Source organism: Frankliniella occidentalis, unplaced genomic scaffold (genome assembly GCF_000697945.3).
Source record: "Frankliniella occidentalis isolate FOCC.00 unplaced genomic scaffold, Focc_3.1 Scaffold69, whole genome shotgun sequence".
Classification (NCBI taxonomy): domain Eukaryota; kingdom Metazoa; phylum Arthropoda; class Insecta; order Thysanoptera; family Thripidae; genus Frankliniella; species Frankliniella occidentalis.
In genome coordinates, this window is record NW_026267199.1 from 857,625 (window position 1) to 871,712 (window position 14,088).

Consider the following 14,088-nt stretch of genomic DNA (forward strand, 5'->3'; position numbering starts at 1 on the left):
GGCTTCCCGCCCCGCCCCGCCTCGTCCCGCCAATCTACGCAGTATCCTCCGCCCCACCCCCTCCTCTTCCGCATGCACACCCAAGAGTTCATCTGCGAAAGGCGGCCCACACATCTACCTTCCCCAAGTCCGAGGCTCACGGCGACTTGTTTCCCGAACCAGTTTCTCACGTCCCGGCATTTCTGAGCGTCGTCGTATAAAAGAGAGCCGTAAAATCCTTCAACGCGTCGGTTCCCCTTTCAATGACACTGCGTTGTCGTCAGTACTCAATAAATGTGTCATCAAAAGTCGAAAAAACTTGCATTTTTGCTTAGCGAATGAGCTAATGGCTAGGCTAGACATGAACTTGCAGTATATTTTTCGGGCGCGGACGTTTTTTCATACTTATTTTTCTTAAAACTTCAGGATGTTAGTGAGTGGAGCGTCCGGCAAGGCCAGTACAGCATTGCGATGCGTTCCATTCGGCACGAAGGTGAGGTCAGTTTGATCCCTCACCTGACCCCCGCCGAACGAGACCCCACCTCCAGCAGGTCCATGGGCGGTCCCCACGCTCTGCAGCGTAACGTGGTGTATAATGTGTATATACAGGGTGGTCCACAGACCCCTTCCGTTATTTTGCTGATACTGTACCGGATGCAGGGCGTGCGGGTGGGTTGTATACTCGCACGGGGCCATAAGGCGCCGCTGTGAGCGACGGTAGGCAAAATAAAGGAAGATGTCTATGGACCACCCTGTATGGTGCCAGAGCGACAACAGACGATACCCAATAGCACGACGCCATTTCATTATTTTTCGAGACACAAAAGAGAGCTTTTTCCAAACACATATTTTGCTCAGTCGTTTCCCTTCTCTTTATTGACCTCATGTCTGCAGTGTGATGCCGAGAGCACGACCTCGCTATGAGGCCTGGTGTGGAAGTTTCCTAGCATTAGATAGATTCCTCTGACTTTATTAACATACGGCCGGGTGAGGGCGTGTGTTTTGGGTTAGTTGGCTCATGAAGGTTGGCGCGCGCATCCCGAGCACTGGTCAAACAAAGGATGGACTCCATCAGGGCCGGACTGGCCAAAAAGGGGCGGGAAGGATATCAATCCGGGCTCCTGCGGACCCCGTTCAAGCATTTTAGCCCTGCATACAGGCAAATTACCCGCCGGGCCCTGAAACCCCTGAAACCGTAGTCTGCCCCTGGACTCCGGCACCTTTCTCTGGGTCTTAATTATTTTCCGTATGAAATTAAGGCTTTTGTAAAATCACGACACTCTTTAGTGCCGCCTTTGGGAACTGATGACTATGTGTGAAAAGAAAGAAAAAGGAGTAATACCACCCGTCCCATAGGCATAGACGCCGCTGCACAGTTCCGTTCGCACCCTTGGCGCCCGACCGGCGGCCCGTACGACCCTCGCCCGCTGCTCCCATGCACGATGCTGGTTTCCACCGTCACATTATATGTGTTTGGTTACTTTTCGAGATTATTCACATATGTCAAAGCGCTCTATGGTGGAATTTTACCGCGGGTCTGTAAGGGCTCGTGTCGTGGTCGGCTGTTGTTCGGACAAAAGTCAACACTGGAAATACAAGGAAGGAATATCGTGCCCTTGAAAATGGAAAAACGTCAGTGACTGTAAGGAGTTAAAGGGCTGCGGGTTCAAAAGTCTTGAGAGTTTCCGACCAATGGGAAAATTTTGCGCTTTCACGCATGGTTCATTATCGTTTCGCGCCCTATTTAAGTCGTAAAACCTTTTTTCAATTCATGTGATGCCACATCGGTTCATGTAACAACTGTCACATGGTTAAATTGATGTCACACCCATGTAAACGTGAATCAGCTGGACGAAGCATGGTAAATTCTAGCTTCGCGAGACTTAAACGCCCGAGCCTTCGCCTTCCCTCGAAGTGCAAAAGAACCTTGCGCCTCTCCTCCCAGCCAGACCCACCAACAAGCACAGTCGTTCAAAATTGGTCAAGTTGAGGTATACATGAATCTAACAAATCACTGTGACGTACTTCAAACCCTTAAATTAGATGCCATATTTTCAGATCAAATTGATAAAATAGTGATTGATAAAGTAATATCTGTGATGTAAAAATTGATTTTAGAAATGTTGATATCAAATTCTTCTGATATCAATTTCCAATCACGTATAACATGTCAAAATTACAACAATTTAGTCTCAAAATGACATAAAATTGAATGGTTTTCAATACGCCACAGTGACTTGTCAGATTCAAGTCAGTGCAGCCGAATCTGGCCTATTCTTAACGACTCAGTGTTTGCTGGTCAGGAGACGCGCCACTACATACGCACCTCAGCTGCTCTGCATAGCCAGCTGACCCGGAAGTCTGTCTTCCACGCCCTGAGCGCTCGCTGGAGACACGACGCCGCGTCGCCCCGCCCCTCGCCGTCTGACACACACGCAGGCGCGGCAGGCGCGGCTGGGCCGCAAAGAAAACCTCCAAAATAGCAGCAGGAATGTTCATAGTTTGAAGGTCCCCTCGCGTTTCGCGCCCAAAGCCGAGCAGACGGGCGGACGCTGGCGGGGCGGATGCGATGGCCGCCGCCGCGGGCTGGTGTGCCGTGTGGGTGTCGGCTCCCGTCCCTCCCCCTCTTCCCCGTTACTGCGGAGGCCACCGTGGCCCGGACGTGGCCCCCGCATGCAAAATTTGTGGTCGGATACTTTTCACTCGGGGTTGAGATTCATTTTTTTCTCACCGGCGGAGACCTTTCCTCCCGTACAAGGGAACGGCGAAGGCCCAAGTGACCTACAAGTTACTGGTATAACCTGCGGTTCATCCATGGGGGTGACTTTTATTGATCGATCCTGTTCTCAATTATTTTAATTTTCGCATTTTTTCTTTTTATCGAGGGGGGCGGAACTGGTCAGTGTGTTACCGGGTGGGACTCCGGGCAGACTGTTCAAGGCGGCCAGTCAGCCGTGTGCCAGGCGCCTTCTGCAGCGAGCCGTGCAGTGGACTGGTCAGTGCAGCCCCCCACCCCCTTTCCTCTGTCAGCGCTCACCATGCTCACCACCACGCCGACAACGCGGCGGCCAAGAACCAGAACCAGTCCACATCTCGATCCAAGTAGGTCCCGCGCCGCTCGGCTAGAGGAAGGTCAAGACATGGTCAAGGCGCAGGAGGGGGGGGGGGGTGCTTGCGTAGTTTTACATATGAATCACCACATTAACGCACACTTTCTTCTCAGCCATTTAGCAGGGGGAACAAAATCATCAATTGCTTGCCTCCCCCCCCCCTCTTTTCTTGACATGACCAGCACCTCCTAGAATTACTCTTTCCAGTATTTAGCACGTTTACTTCTCACTGCCACATCCAAGCAACTCCAGAGTCTGTCGAGGAAGAGGCTTTAAGTCCTAAATCACATGATACCTATCATGCGACTAGTCGCCTAGCCTTTCTCTCAGTCGCAAGTTCCTAATCCACAGAAGATCTGGTGATGGTGTGACACCAACCAGACAGTGACGAGCCTAGGCTGGGGCGCTTCAAATTAAAAGCCGTTCGAACTTACGGACGGCAGACCCAAAATATGCTTAAGGGACATGCAACAATAGAAACTCTACGGCAACACGACATTTAAAAGTGCAGATCCTTAGGAATGCGGGAGCGTCCATCCCGTGCGTGCGACTAATGATCCCGATCCCGATGTAGCCTTTCGAAAGCTCTCAACTCTTTTGTGTATCCTGAAAATGCCCATATATCCACCAATCGCCTTTAACTTTCATCTCTCCAAGCAAAAATTTATAGGTTTACATATATTTGCGTTACTTTCGGTCTGCCGCGCATAGGGCCCGTGAGGACGCCCAGCGAGTAGGCAACACACTCGACCTGCACGCTCGGTGGGCAAAAGGACACACGGCGACTGCGCTTCGTGCGTGCGTCGTGCGTGCGTGCACGCGAGTGTGCACTCGCGTGACCTTCAGCGCTCATCGCGTTAAAGACGCATGGCAAAGCAGCTCGCTACCTATCCAGTTTTAAAATCTCAGCGAAAACACGTGCAATCTGCTTTGATAGTTTTCACGGACCTCACCGAGAAACGCGGTTAAAAGTGTAAAATTGAAAGACCCAGACCAATTGTTGTCACACAACAGGAAGGTTTCCACGATACATTTTTTTTTTTGAATAGTGGAATGCATCTACGCCTACCTCCTACGCCACACGCACACACTCTGTGCCGAGGGGTGGTAGGGCCCCTAAGCAGGCGCTGGATGCAGCACACTGCATTGCCGCTGCTTGTGTTCCTCTACGGGTAAGCCTTTAACAGCTCTGCGGGAAGGTTCAATGCCTCACACAGGAGCTGCTCGACCCGGCGCTCAGTGCCCCTAAAGCCGTCTACACACGTCGAACAATCCGCTGAGGTCTGCTTAGGTAGCTGAGGTGCAGCGCCGCCCGCGCAGCGCTACGCCACGACGCGTCGCGACGCACCGCGCCCGTCCAGGAATAAACAAGTTGTCTAAAATAAGCACGAGGGACGGGGACGCGGGGTGGAGGGGATGGTCGGTTAACCGGGGAGAGAAAAGAGAGAGGAAGAAAAGAGCAAAAAGGCCCGCGGACGGACTCTCACCCTCCGGCGCTCACCCCCAGGGCTGCGAGCTCCGAGTCGAGTCCTTCGTCGCCCTCCTCTGATCTTGGCTCATGACCTACTCGGGCCTGTCTCGTCCACTTCCGAGAGGTCCTCATTGAGCCAACAGGGTCCTTGGTACCTCGTGGAGAGTAAGTACCTACTAGCAGTATCGGTGTGTTGTGTTCCGTCCGTCCCTTGGCCCCCGTAAAACGTGGATCCTCGCGTAACCCGAACTCCGCCGAAAGCGAGGTTCAATGCCGTTCCGACACAAATTTATAGCTTGCAGCGTAGATTTTGTAGTGAATTGTTCTCACGTTTTACTAGTGCGCTGCTTTTTGAGAACGAGTCAGCAAACGAAATAATCAACCACTGGCGTTGCGAATCTAACCCATCTGCTTCGGAACAGGGACCCTCACTTATTTTGGTAGCAAATACCTGAATTTCAGATTATTTTCTGCTCTAAAACTGCATGGGGTTGGGTACTCTCTTTGAACCATTTTTGAACGTACTGGCGCTAAGCTTGGTCCAGGATCGGAAAAACATAAGAAAAGTAACAAATGAATTCTAATCTCCTTTCTTGGAGGTAACTCAGAAGGAATTATTTTAAGTATGTTAAATGGTAGAATTTGATAGTGGAAATTCTCGGAAGATCAAATGGAAGGTCCCAAGAATACATGGTTAATCTTTTCTGTTTTTACAGTGGCTACTGTGGCTATCATGAAAAGGGGTCATAGCGAGTAAAAGCGCCAACCTCGGGACTTTATCTGGGGTCACTTGTAAGGAATTGCTTCCGAGTACTGAGATATATGGTCCTCCAAATTTAATTGCAAATTATTGAGATCAGAATTTTTTATACTTACCTTCTTTTACTTTTAGTTTTAATATTCCTCTGCAAATATCCCCATCCGTCGCTTTTTTGTTGCGGCGGATGCAGCGCCTTGTGAAGGAAATATAAACAGAACTTTCAGCAAGTTTCAGCGTAAATAAGTTTACCGACATTTTCAAAACAATTTTCATTGCGTCAAGTGTAATGTTTTCTATCGATACTTAGGCTGACTCCTGTATTCTGTTATCTCTCTCTCTGTAAGTACGGCTCTCGTTTAAGCTACGACCCCTTTCATTGCGGTTGTGAATGAACTGCACCACTGCTTCACCCGGCCTGTACACCGGGTTACTAGGGGCTGCTTGACACCCAAAAAATAATAGTTGTCCTTCTCCTTGGTTGGCGAGTAAGCATTGACTGCTTAGCTGCCCGAATCGGTGGTGGATGATAAAGAGTATGTTTTATCAGTCAGTTGATATTCCTTTCAAATTTTGAGTGTTCCAGGCTTAACTCCCAACCTATAATAATTATTTGATGTGAAGTGCAATAGTTAATAAGCTTCCAGTGTTCAGGTTCTGCTTCTTGTGATGAACAAAATTATCCTTTTGTGTTAATCTTAACTATCCATCTCCCTGGATTCCAGGTATTGAATGAAACTTCGTCATGGAAGCTACAGACAGTAAAGGTCCCGAGGCAATAGCTACTCCTAAATTGAGTCCTAAGGAAGAGGTGAAAACTTCCCCGAACCAAAAAACAGAGACTCCAGGAAAAATTGCAGTTGAAAATGGCAGTGTCAATGGAGACCCTCAGAAGAAAGCTGAGGTAGAAAAAGAAAATGCCGCCAAAGCAAAAGAAGAAAATAAAACACCAATGAACTCTAACAAACAAACTGAGTCAGCACCAGTCAAGCAGAATAATGTATGAATTTTCAGTTTAATGAACTGTTGTTCTCAATGTCATTGACATTCAAACACTCTTTAACATTATGCTCTTACTTACAGAACAAGCCTGCTGAGTCCACTAACAAAAAATCATCACGTGAAGAAAAGTACTCTCGCAGGAAGGATGAACGCAGTGTTGAGCAGGTTATGCGTTCTCTCAATTCTTTTGAAACTCCTCAAGAGAAGCTTGATGCTCTTGTTAAGAAGTATGCAGAAGTTGCTGATGAGAACCGTAAATTTCAAGTAAGTGGTCTTACTTTTCAGTGGTGTCTGTCAAAGTTGTCCTTCAATCCACATTTTTTAACTAACTTTTTTCCTCTTTTCCAGACTCAATCAAAAAATATTGAACGCAGGTTAACTCAGCTGGAACGAGAAAAGGATTCTGCTCAAAGTGAGCATAGCAAAGCTGTCCTTGCTCGAAGTAGGCTTGAAGGCCTTTGCCGTGAACTTCAAAGGCAAAATAGGGCCATAAAGGTAAATTAAGTGGTACAGTAATTCTGTCATTTCTTTTTCCCTTCAATTCCAAATTACCCATCCTATGATTATTGTTTATTTATGTATCTTTTTGTTTATCAGGAGGAAAGTGTTTTAAAGATTCGTGAGGAAGAAGAGAAAAGGAAAGAAGTTTCTAATAAGTTCCAAAGTACTTTAGCAGAAATTACTTCTCTAATGCAACAAAACAATGAGAAAAATTCCAAACTTCGCGATGATAATATTGAAATGACCACCAAATTTAAATCTGTGTGTGAACAGTATGAGCTCAGAGTTCAGGTATGTCATCTCTTAATCTGTATTTCTGCTTTTGGAAATTGTGATTCTAGTAGTTGCTCTCACTATTATAATTGTAATGTCTAAACTTAAACTTGAAACTTTTATCATAGCAAGTTGAAAAGATATCAAAGCAAATGGGACTCGAAGCCCAATTGGCTGATGCGAAACTTGCCAAGGCACAACTGGAGGGTAAAGCAGAAAAGGAACTTCTTCTACGTGACAAGCAGGAATTACTTTTGGTAATAAGAAACAACACATAAACACTTAACTTGTAATTTATACTCTTATCACCCACATAATGCAAGCAGATGTGACAAAACTTAATGCTGTCTTTTTTCCTCATACTTCAACAGGAACTTGCTCAGTATCAGGTTAGAGCCAGAGAGCAACAAGAAACGGAGCTAAGACTCCGTGAACAGGTGGAGCTGTATACCAACAAGTATGATGAATTCCAAACAGCCTTGTCTCGCAGTAATGAAGTTTTTGGAGGGTTCAAAGAAGAAATGGAAAGGGTTGGTTAATAGTGATGATTTGAATAAACAGTTAATTTTATCAATCGATTTCATCAAAATTTTCTTTTATTTCCTAGATGTCAAAAAAAATTGTTAAACTAGAGAAAGAGACATCTACTTGGAAACAACGGTGGGAGAAGAGTCACCAAGCTCTTCTTGAGATGGCCACTGACAAACAGCAGAGGGATGCTGAACTGGCCCTTGCTAATCGACAGCTGAACCAATTACATAAACTTTGTCGAACTCTCACTGAGGAACGTGCTAAGTTGATGGCTCAAATTAATGCTGTTGGTGAGTTTTTATGATTATTTTGAATTTCGCATTGTGAAACCAATGCATTGGACATTAATGCCCATTTAAGTTTTAAGGTTTGAAGTAATAACTCAGTTGTATTTATAGGATATTCAATTTACAAGCAAAAATTATTTCTGTCAGTATATAATTAAGGGTCCAGAAACAAATTAGCAATTTAGAAAATGATTTTTGCATAAAATTTGTATTTTTTGAAAACAATTGTGGCCATACATCTATCTATCTTATGACTTTATATTGCCAACAGGTGCTCCATCAGATTCTGCTAAAGAGGAAAAGCTGGCTGCTGACATAGCAGAAGATCGTCGGAAACTTAATGACACATTAGACAGCTTGCAGTCAGTAATTTTGGAAAGAGAGTTGTTGCATAAGCAACAACAGCTAGAAAAGCAACAGCAGCAGCTTCAGGTTGAACTCCAGAAGCAGATTGCCTCTGGGACTGTAGAATCAAAGGTCAAGACAAATGATTCAAAAGTAGTTGATGAACTCAAGACTAATGACTTGAAAACCGCTGAATCTAAATCAGCCGGTAATAAAAACGCGGAAAGCAACAAAAAGAAGGGCAAAAATAAGAAATCAGGGCGCCAGGCTCCTGAAAAACAGACAACCACTGAGGAATCTCCAGCTGAAACCAAAGAATCTGAATCTGCCCCTCCAGTAAATATTGCCCCCACAGAAGTTGATTCTTCTCCCCAACCAACAAAATCGCCTGAAGATACTCTAAAGAAAGTACCAGATCTCTCTGAGACTCCTTCAACCAATATTGCTGCTCCTCCTTCCTCACCTGATAAGACTGATGCTGAAAAGAAAGCTGAACCAAAATTGAAAGAGGTGACAGCGCCAAAAACAACATCTGTTCCCTCTGAAAACGCTGTTGCACCAAAGGCTCAACAATCTGCATCAGTTACTGAGGTGGTACCACCACCTGCAGCTGCACCACCACTTCAAGCTGTACCATCACCTGCAGCTGTACCACCACCTTCAGCTGTACCTATTCCTGACCAGCCTCCTGCACCTGCAGCTTTTAGTTATGCTGCTGCAGTTGGTTCAAAGCCTGTGGATCCTGTAGTATCTGCAGCACCCACAGCGCCTGCAGCACCTCCAGTGCCCTCAACTCAAGAGAAGTGTCTGACTGAAAAGACTTTAGAGAAATCAGTAGTTTCTGAAAATGAAACTGCTCTACCTGTAGAGTCCTCTGATTCTTCAATTAAAAAAATTGATGCGGTCAATGACTTAGCTACTTCCACAACTGGTGAAGCGGCTGTCACACCTTTAGCGGATGCACCTTTAGCGGATGCACCTGCCGCTTCAATTTCTGCTACACCTACTACTGCACCTAGTGCTCCAACTGTTGCTCCTACTGTTGCACCCACTGTCGAATCTACTGTTGCACCTCCTGTTGCACCTCTCACAACTAAGAAAAGCAAGGTAAATTAATCAAATTGTTGAATTTGATTGTTGAGTGCAGTGAGTTTTATTTTATTGCTTTATTTAGCGGATAAGTAGTGCCCTTTTTATGGGATGGAACAGTCCCATTCATGTGTCTCCTCGCTGCTTTGCTTTTCTGTTCTTTTTCCTTTACAATATAAAAAATAATAATTTATTTTAACTTTGTGTGTGATGAGATTTTCCTGAGAGTGGATTTGTGGTTGATGAGTATACTCACATTCTTATTAAATATAACTGTTTCTGCTGTACAGTTTGCCTATGCAAATTTATCTGAAGAGATTTTAGTTCCAATGTTCCACCCACATGCCACTTAGAGGGGAATAAGTTGCATTAGATGTAGACTGTGATGCATGTCTGTTTGATATCTATTTCCATTCCCTTTTGTCTTGAAATAATTCATTTCTCCATTATTTATTATCTTATGGTGTAACCATTATTCTCTGCCAAGGAATAATATGTTCATATTTAAACTTGGAAGAAATAGATGATTTTTTCCCCCATATGTGCCTTTTAGTGTAGTAACTGTAGTCATTGAAAATATATTATGTTGTTATCAGTACAAAGTATCTCATAGGGCATGGTATACATAGTTAACATTTTCTCTTAGTCAAAGCTTTGTCCTGTGAGATGTTTTGTGTTGATTTTATTCATGGCCTTTGTTAAGTTCTCTAAAATTTCATGCCATACCTGTTGAAGGATAGGTGTTGTTGAGGTTCAACAGATCCAACACTTCAACTGCAAGTGATCCAATGTAGTTTTCTTAAATATTAACTCGTAGCTAAATGAAAAGAAAGAAGTTTGTGCAACCGTCAAATGTATTGAACAAGTTTGTACATGTACTGATTTACAAGACTGTTTAATTATCCTTTTATAATTTTAATGAGAATGTTCAATCAGGTCTTGTTTGCAATATTTTAAAATTCCCATAAGGTATTTTACCAGTTCTATACTGCAACTGGGACAAACCTTGCATCATGTGAAACAAGTACTTGTGGAAGGTTATTTGTCAAATTAGGTATTGTCATTTATTTCCGGTAGAGGTGAGGATAGAGCTGTGTAGCTTAAAAATAATTTAGTATTTTTTAAAACAAAGGTGGTGATATTAATGGAGGATTTTTAGTTCTAATACTCTACAGCTGTTGATTTCACCTACCCTAAAAATTTATCTATAATTGCCTGGTCAAATTATACAATTTTTCCTTTCAATATCTTATTTTGTAGTGAATGTTGCAGTTTCAATAAAACCCCATGGATTGTTAACTTGTGGTTTTTAGTCACCCCTGTGAAGGCTTGTTTGACTTCATTTTTTACTTTTACTAACTCATTGCTTATTGAAATGATGCAGAGCTTGGCTTGCATGTAACATATTTTTGTGATATAAGGATCGCCTATAATAAACTTGCCTATAATTATTTCGTATATCGTACCATAGTATTTAATCTGTAGCAGTTCTTTATATCTTATGAGAAGGAAATTAATTGCTTTAGCTTTCCATATTCATCACCATATATTATTTTTCCAAAAAATTCTCATTTCCTAACTAAAATGACTGTTACACTTTTCCTTTAACTTGTTTCCACCTTCGTAAGGAGCACTGTCTTTGATACACAGTGGAAACAATACCAATGTAACAATAGTCATGGTAACATTCAGTGAAATGCTGAATAAAAGGTGGAACTCAAATGCATTTTTCTCTGAAACATTCAGGTGTTGCTTTTTCGATTTGGTTGTAGAAAAGGGTTGGGCAGCCACTGGGGATCAAAGGTCGTACCGCGTCTCTGTTTCGGATTTCGAAGCTGTTTGGTTGCTTCAAGCGGCACAGTCAGGCAACTCAGACGCATGAGCCGAGTTGAGAATGAAGCCAGCCATTTTATCTCTCTTTAAAACGAGGTAAAGTTTTGTGTTCATTTTTTTTCTTGTGTGTGAAACATCCAAGTCTTTTTGTTTACAAGCATTAAATATTTTTTGAAGTGAACTTTCCTGCTCCTGTTTGTTTTGTTTGACTTGATAACCATAGCTCTATGGGTATAAAGAATCGTTGAAAAAACACACAAGAGAAAAGTCCATGGACAATGCTTGAAGTTCTTCTGCGCTCAGATTGAAATGCATGTGGTGCTATCCAGCTTGTGCCAGCTTGTTCAATAGGGTGTACTGTACCACAGGTTGGGATCGCCTTCCCATTTCCCCCAACTCAAATCTTTGCCTCGATTAAAAGTCAGATAAAATTTATTGGTAAATTATGTTTGAATACCAAATTTACTAAGTAAGCACATACATACAGAATAATGTTTCCTTTATTTGAAGGCTGGATCAAAATGCATGCATATGTAATAATATGTATGACCCACGAACACTGAAATTCTGGAATTTTCACTCAAATCCAATGATTGTATACCCAATCCGTTTGGCTTGCTAAATTGCCATATACATTTAATATTGGTTTACAATTTTACTTTTCTATTTTATGTTGCAGGAAAGTAACAAGAAAAAGAAGAATAAATGAGACTCAATTTATGATAATGTCTTATCTACTCAGTAGTTTTTTTTTTTGTTTTGTTTTGAGAAAGGACACTTCATGGAAAAGAGATCTGTCAAATTGTCATCAAAAGTCAAAAATGTTTAATCTTGCATGTCTAAAATTAGGTCAAGGCAACAATTTAAAAAACAAAATTATGTCAAAATCAACTAATTTAAGACAGTCAGAATGACTAAAATTCGATTCGACTTTAATTTTATGTAGTATCTCTGTCCCTTCGTTTCCTGAAGTTTTGTGAACAATTTTGATGTGTCAGAGGCTTGTGATTTTCACCAATGTTTCTTATACTTATGTGCCATTTTGAATCATTTCTGTTTGTTAACCCTTTTTTTTGTTGTGAATTACAGTTTTCCTTCCCTTTTGTTAAAACAACAACAAACCACAAAACGGATTTCACTTATTTTTATTTATTTTTTTGTCAACCCTTCCCCCTTTTCTGATGTCTCTTTGAGAGAATATGGGTCTGCGCCAGCTCTACCGCCGAGGTCTCGCGGCCCCGTGCAAGTATGCAACCCGTCTGCACGCATGAATCCGGTACAGTATAAGCAGGAAAAATAAAAAGGCAGCGCCGATCACATCACCCACCCTGTACAGAAGGAAGAGAGCGAATACTGCCTGAGAGTTGATTCCACGCGCACCTGTTGCGGATTGCGAGTGGGGAATCCTGAAGTTTCCCCTATGCCCGGTCCCCGTGGTGGCCGACTCGCCCCCGTTCTATTGCTTGCCCTTACTACAAGTCAGTTCTAACTCTCAACCTGCGGACACTTAATTAGATTAGAATAAGATTTGACCCGGACGAAAGTCAAAAGTTTCACTGCAGTGAATTCTGCAGTGATTCTGTCCATATTCTGTCAACTAGCGGGAGCCAGGGTGATCTGTGCAAGAGGGGCTGCCTACCCTCGCGGCGGCGCCTGCGAAGGACGTCGGAAAAGTAGACATTGAAGGCTGCAAGATTATCGGTTGGTTTCCCAAGATGCGGTCATTTATTTACGATTTAAGAAAATGGCACCAGCATTAGAGGTAACCAGCTTTATTGCTGGCAGCCCGGAAGGACTCTGGTCGAAGGTCCGAGGGTCCGAAGGACGGCTGGGTTGAAGAGACCGCGCCGCGCAGGTCATGGGTTGGGTTGGGAGACCTCAGGTGAGGGGCGGAGGGGAATAGCCAGGTAGTTTGAGGGCGGGGGGAGGGGGGTGATCGCGCACGCGCAGAGGCCCTCCACAGGTCACGTGGTTCTCCCGCCAAGCCGAGCCCTGTGCGAACGGAGCGGCGCGGAGCCGAGCCGGGGCGCACGCAGCGCGCGGCGCAGCACGCACGCGATACGCGGTGCAAGGGCCTCCTGCCTCCTGCCTCCTGCTCTCCAGTGGTCTCCAGCTGTCTCCAGCTGAGGAGAGTCACGAGCAGGACGTCGAGCTGGGCTGGAGCCGAAAGCTCGACAGCGAGATGTGACGCGAGAGAGTGACTGCGGGAAGGAGTGTTCAAGTGCCTGGAGGGAGCCTGTGTCCTGCGGTGCCCTGCAGTGGGGCCCGCTGACGGCTGACGGGGACGCGCTGCGGCTGATGCCCGCCGCCACCGCCGCTGCCACTACAGCCGCTCCAGGCCCAGCTGGGCACAACAACAAACCTTCCCGCTGGAGAGCCTAACCTCTGCGCCTGAAGGGAACGCTCGTAAGTCCACACTGCGCGGGATGGCAAATTGTTGAAGTTCGTTTCGCAAAGTAGGGGTGGGTGTAACGTGTAACGGTGTGCGGTGTAGCAGATCGCAGGAACTGCAGGAATCAGGATCGTTCTGATAACCGTGGTGTTTCAGAGCGATCAGCCAAGCCATACGACCAGTGCTGGTGTTTATAACTGGCCCGTGGCTTTGGCACCAATGATGAAGTAATGCCAAAGTTGAGGCAGGCTGCGTGACAGCTCTGATCAGTCGTGGATCCAGCAGGGTCTTTTTGTAGTTTAGGGGGGAGTCATGCCATGCCTCCTTAAGCGGACTGCACCGCAAACTTAAGAGACATGTTCTAGCGTCCGCCTCTAATCGCTTGACGAGACTCCGTCCCCCGTTTTTGACATGGTCACCTAATTTCAGCAGACAGGCAAGCAGGTCAGGACAGCAAAAAAGGTGAATAATTATTCGCACGACACCTAAAAAAAGGGGGGGGGTAATTGGTGTAATTG

General features: G+C 44.7%; 1 protein-coding gene across 4 annotated transcripts; it reads left to right on the plus strand.

The window, feature by feature from the left end:
* The first annotated feature begins 4,556 nt into the window (after positions 1–4,556).
* Positions 4,557–12,311, plus strand: LOC113203925 (beta-taxilin). 4 transcript variants are annotated; one of them, XM_026418875.2, is made up of 11 exons: positions 4,557–4,725; positions 6,043–6,317; positions 6,401–6,583; positions 6,668–6,814; positions 6,917–7,111; positions 7,222–7,350; positions 7,465–7,623; positions 7,701–7,914; positions 8,183–9,363; positions 11,118–11,274; positions 11,858–12,311. In XM_026418875.2, exons 2-10 carry the CDS (start codon positions 6,063–6,065, stop codon positions 11,235–11,237), a joined length of 2,583 nt encoding a protein of 860 aa, XP_026274660.1. In that variant the 5' UTR covers positions 4,557–4,725; positions 6,043–6,062; the 3' UTR covers positions 11,238–11,274; positions 11,858–12,311. The 4 variants fall into 4 exon arrangements, with proteins under 4 accessions (XP_026274660.1, XP_026274662.1, XP_026274661.1 ...); XM_026418876.2 differs by lacking the exon at positions 4,557–4,725 and adding an exon at positions 5,469–5,659; XM_052268434.1 differs by lacking the exon at positions 4,557–4,725 and adding an exon at positions 5,725–5,853.
* The last annotated feature ends 1,777 nt before the right edge of the window (positions 12,312–14,088 follow it).

What these genes read in the sequence shown, in the direction of transcription:
- LOC113203925 (XM_026418875.2), top strand. Translation starts at nt 6,063, where the DNA reads ATGGAAGCTACAGACAGTAAAGGTCCCGAGGCAATAGCTACTCCTAAA. An exon ending in ATGAGAACCGTAAATTTCAA is followed by an intron (nt 6,584 to 6,667) that starts GTAAGTGGTCTT and finishes CCTCTTTTCCAG; the next exon opens with ACTCAATCAAAAAATATTGA. An exon ending in ACAAGCAGGAATTACTTTTG is followed by an intron (nt 7,351 to 7,464) that starts GTAATAAGAAAC and finishes ATACTTCAACAG; the next exon opens with GAACTTGCTCAGTATCAGGT.